This window comes from Oryzias melastigma, linkage group LG13 (assembly GCF_002922805.2).
Source record: "Oryzias melastigma strain HK-1 linkage group LG13, ASM292280v2, whole genome shotgun sequence".
Taxonomy (NCBI): domain Eukaryota; kingdom Metazoa; phylum Chordata; class Actinopteri; order Beloniformes; family Adrianichthyidae; genus Oryzias; species Oryzias melastigma.
In genome coordinates, this window is record NC_050524.1 from 21,668,058 (window position 1) to 21,672,312 (window position 4,255).

At 38.2% G+C, this 4,255-nt stretch overlaps 1 protein-coding gene across 1 annotated transcript in view; it reads left to right on the plus strand.

Moving 5' to 3' along the window:
• msantd4 (Myb/SANT-like DNA-binding domain containing 4 with coiled-coils) overlaps window positions 1–1,977 on the plus strand; it is a 7,637-nt gene extending 5,660 nt beyond the window's left edge. Inside the window, exon 6 of the mRNA XM_024276793.2 lies at window positions 906–1,977. Coding sequence (XP_024132561.1) covers window positions 906–1,622 — 717 coding nt within the window. The 3' untranslated portion in view covers window positions 1,623–1,977. The remainder of the gene's footprint in view (window positions 1–905) is intronic.
• The last annotated feature ends 2,278 nt before the right edge of the window (window positions 1,978–4,255 follow it).

Sequence of the window (4,255 nt, forward strand, 5' to 3'; positions counted from 1 at the left end):
CTGATATTTATGACAGATCCTGAGGAGGATCCTCAAACTCCATAACCCCCCAAATATAAATGAAACTATATTCTGCAGGAGTGGAGATGAAATGTTGCAACATACAATCATGAAGACTAAATGACTGGAGTGGCAAGTCTCTAATGCCCATTTTCTAAGCCTTATGTATGTCTTACTCACATGAAGTTGCACAATCTTATGACGTACAGGTGATGCTCATATAGTGTCCTTATACAACATTCTGTAGTTTTCAGGAATGTATTGTCACAATAATGGATGAAAAATGTTCAAACTTGTACGCGGTACAAAGTGGCAATTAAGCTGCTTATTTATAAAATATAGCTTTGATATGTTCTCTACAATTGAGTTTTTCTATCTATAACAAATGTAAGTTATTTCACTTTTGACAATAGCACATTCAAGTTCCTTTCAAAATAAAACATCCTGTGTTTAATCAGATCCTCCAGCTGCCGCAGATTTAATTTAATTCAGAGTAAAACACACATGAGATTTTCTATTATTGACTTTTGTGTTCCTTTATCCTTTTTCTTCTTTCACTAGTGAATAAAAACATGACAACATTAGTGTAGAATCCAAATTATCTTAAAATCTATACATGTACAACATGCAATAAGATAATGTCACTAATTATAAACCACTCTGGAAGGAGATTAAACCTTTTACTCTCATTTAATCAGTTAGGTCTTACCCTAGCATGTTGGGTTCTACAAACCTAAAATTTTGCCGGGGTCTCCTGCGTGCCCAGAGTTGATCATTTTCACCCACTGACGTCCCGTACCCACTCGTAAGAGCAGTTCTAATTGTGACAAAGACTTGACCTCTCTTTTTTTTTCATCAAATATTTCCCAATTCTTCTTCAATATGAGTTCTTCTCTCCCTTCCAGCTGGACGGGGGCGTCGACGATGAAGATGACTTCCCTCCTTTCTTCGGCTGCATTGAGTCCCGTCCAGAGGGTCACGCCGGTGATACCTACACCTACAGTGAGTTGGGCTCCTCCAAGGATCAGACGTCCACCGCCAGCAGGGAGGTGCTGCTCGACGGAGGCCCGATGGAGAAGCCGTCTGGGAATGGTTTTGGGCATCCCGACAGCATGCGAGCGGGGATTCTCCTCGCTGTGGAGAAACAACGCTTGGAGTTGGAGAAGCAGCGGCTGGCAATAGAGGCCGAACGCCTTTCTGTGGAGAAAGAGCGTCTAGCAGTGGAGAGGGACAGACTCCACCAGGTGGAGGTGGAGAGAGAGCGCCTCCACCTGGAGAGGGAGAGGTTACAGGTGGAGCGAGATCGGCTGAGGCTTCTGCTCGTTGGCCAATCGGAGCAGATCGACTCTTCTTTCAACTTCTCCCAGCAAGGCCCACCATCCTCTTCCTCATCTTTATCTTCTTGTAGCAACAGGCAGGGGGTGAAGGGAAGCAAAGGGTGGATGTCAGTGGTGGATCTGGAGACGGAGAAGATCAACCTGGAGAAGGAGAGGCTTAATCTGGAAAAGGAAAGGCTGCAGTTCTTTAAGTTTGAGAGCGGGAGACTGCAGATCGAACGAGAGCGTCTGCAGGTAGAAAAAGAGAGGATGCAGCTGCAAGACGGTCATTCAGTAAAAGGCTGATTTGAACAAAACGAGGACGACTACGTGACGTCATCCTAACATCTTCATCAGCAGAAAAAAGATTCAGGATGTGGATCCTCTGAATTTGGAGATCATGCATGTTTATGATAAAACATGTCTTCTGATAAAGAAGGAGATATAATTGGTCCAACAATAAAAAAGAGAGCAAAACTTAAAAAAAAGATTTAAAAAAAACTTTTTAAGTAGAAATAGAAAAAAGTACTTGACTAGTGTGACAAATTCTCAGCAGTTAAGCGATAATTCAAAGACCCCGTTTAATGAAAATTGTGTTTTTAACATGTTCTTGTGGCAGTTTTTGATGATAAAGTAAAAATAAAGAAAATTAGGCTTAAAATGACATATGTGTGTATTAATTTATTCAAATTGTTGAGACTCAGGAGTAGACAAAAAATGACTTTTGAAAAAGCGCTTATTTTTATGTAGAAACTACATTCAGTGGGCCACATACTCTCTGCTCCGCTCCATTCTGATGCATCCACTAGTAAACAAACAGATTTGTGTGCGTCTTTGTTTTTATCGTCTGAGCTGGAATCTGACTCAAAACTGTACGGATGGATAGCTCCAATATTTTTTATCATTTTTGTGGCACCACTAATGTTAGGTTGGGGTTGTGAGGGCTGTAAACTAGAGGTAGAGAGTGTAACCAATGGGGAGGGAAAATAGGGAGTAAAGTGACTCAGAGGTGAATTTATAATGAACTACTGCCACTCTGGGCTGCACGGTGGCGCAGGTGGTTAGCGCTCTCGCCTCACAGCGAGAAGGCCCCGGTTCGAATCCCGGCTGGGACCTTTCTGTGTGGAGTTTGCATGTTCTCCCCGTGCATGCGTGGGTTTTCACCGGGGACTCCGGCTTCCTCCCACCGTCCAAAAACATGCTTCATAGGTTAATTGGTGGCTCTAAATTGCCCCTAGGTGTGAATGTGAGAGTGGATGTGTGTGTGATTGAGGCCCTGCGACAGACTGGCGACCTGTCCAGGGTGTACCCCGCCTTCGCCCTTCAGTAGCCGGGATAGGCTCCGGCACCCCCGCGACCCCGAAAGGGAAGAAGCGGTTTGGAAGATGAATGAATGAATGAATGAATGAATACTGCCACTCTGCAGAAACTATGTCCGAGAAAAGGATACAAGTTTTTTCCATTTTAATTCGGCCAAAACAGCCTAATCATATTTAAAAGACCACTAGAAACTGTTTTAGAATAGATTATTAGATGATTGGAATGGGACTTTAAGTTCAAGAACCATGAAGTTTTATATTAAACAAATAAAATCCAAACGGATGATAGATAATGCTGTGATAAAAACTATTGTTTCACACTTTTCATAAGAAGAGATCTTTTTATAAATCTAACTTTTACAATTTATTCCGTCTTTTCATGATTTTAACGTATGGCACATTAAAACTATACAAACATAAAAGCCTTTCTAGATTTAGAGTCTCTAAACTTGTTTTACCTTAAGGCTTAATTAAGTATTTTTTTTTTAATAAGAATGTGGTTGTTATGGTTTAACTGCATGATTTTAGGACTTGAGGATGATTTTACTCGTAATGTATTTCTATCCACATAATAAACACAGAATATAACAAACTGGTGCTAAAAAAAATAAATAAAACAAGGACTTTTTAAGCTAAAATTTAAGACCAGAAGTATGATTAATTACAGTTCTTCAGTATTTCTGTAACAGAAGATAATAGAAGGGAAATATGTTAAAATAAAGGAATTATTATAACTAAAGAAAACCTTAAATATGTACAAACAATAAAATTTGATGTAACACAATAAACAAACTGATGGGTTCAGGTCTGTTTGAAATACACAAAATAAACACAAAGACATTGAGGCAGGCTTATGAAGGAAAGAAACAGATTTTTTAGCCTCCTGCCAGAAGAGTGTTGTGAAAAGTTTGTTTCCTGGGTGCTGCGGATTCCTCACATTCATTTCTCTTTTCTTTACTTTTAACAAGCCCAGTAGAGAGGGCGCATGGCAGCTGAAAACATACGAATCTAAGAGGATGTACTTTGTGTCTGGATTTTTGTGACTTTTCAGTGAATCTTAGCTTTTCTGTGAGGAGAAAAAAAGTATGTTCATAACCTCTTCAGTGACCCAATAACACTGAAATAAAGGGCAGCTAAACATAATAATGTTCTCATTTATGCTTCACTTTTGATGTCAATACGATTCATTAAATTAGTATATTTGAGATGTAAATGTTGTTATTAAAAATGGTTTTATTATTATTTCGAGTTCTGATAAAGCAGTTTTACTGTTTTACTCTTTTCTATTGCTTTCTATTCATTACAATAAAAGTTATAAAATAATGTAATTTATTCACATGTTTTTGTATGATTTACCATTTATAAATGTATTACATCTTTCTGAAGTCCTGGAATTTTTATTGCTAAAATAATGTAGAGGTAAAATGAGGGAAAAAAGTAATGTATCAATGAAGAAGAATTTACAAAAAACTCTTGTTTTAAGAAAAAAAAAAGTCTTATTTCCTCTCTTGCAAAAAAAAAAGGATCTTATCAAGATAGTTTTTCAATAGCAAAATAACCTTAGTTTGAGAAAACATGTCTCAGTTATTTAAAAAAGCAATTAGGAATTCCATTTTTTTA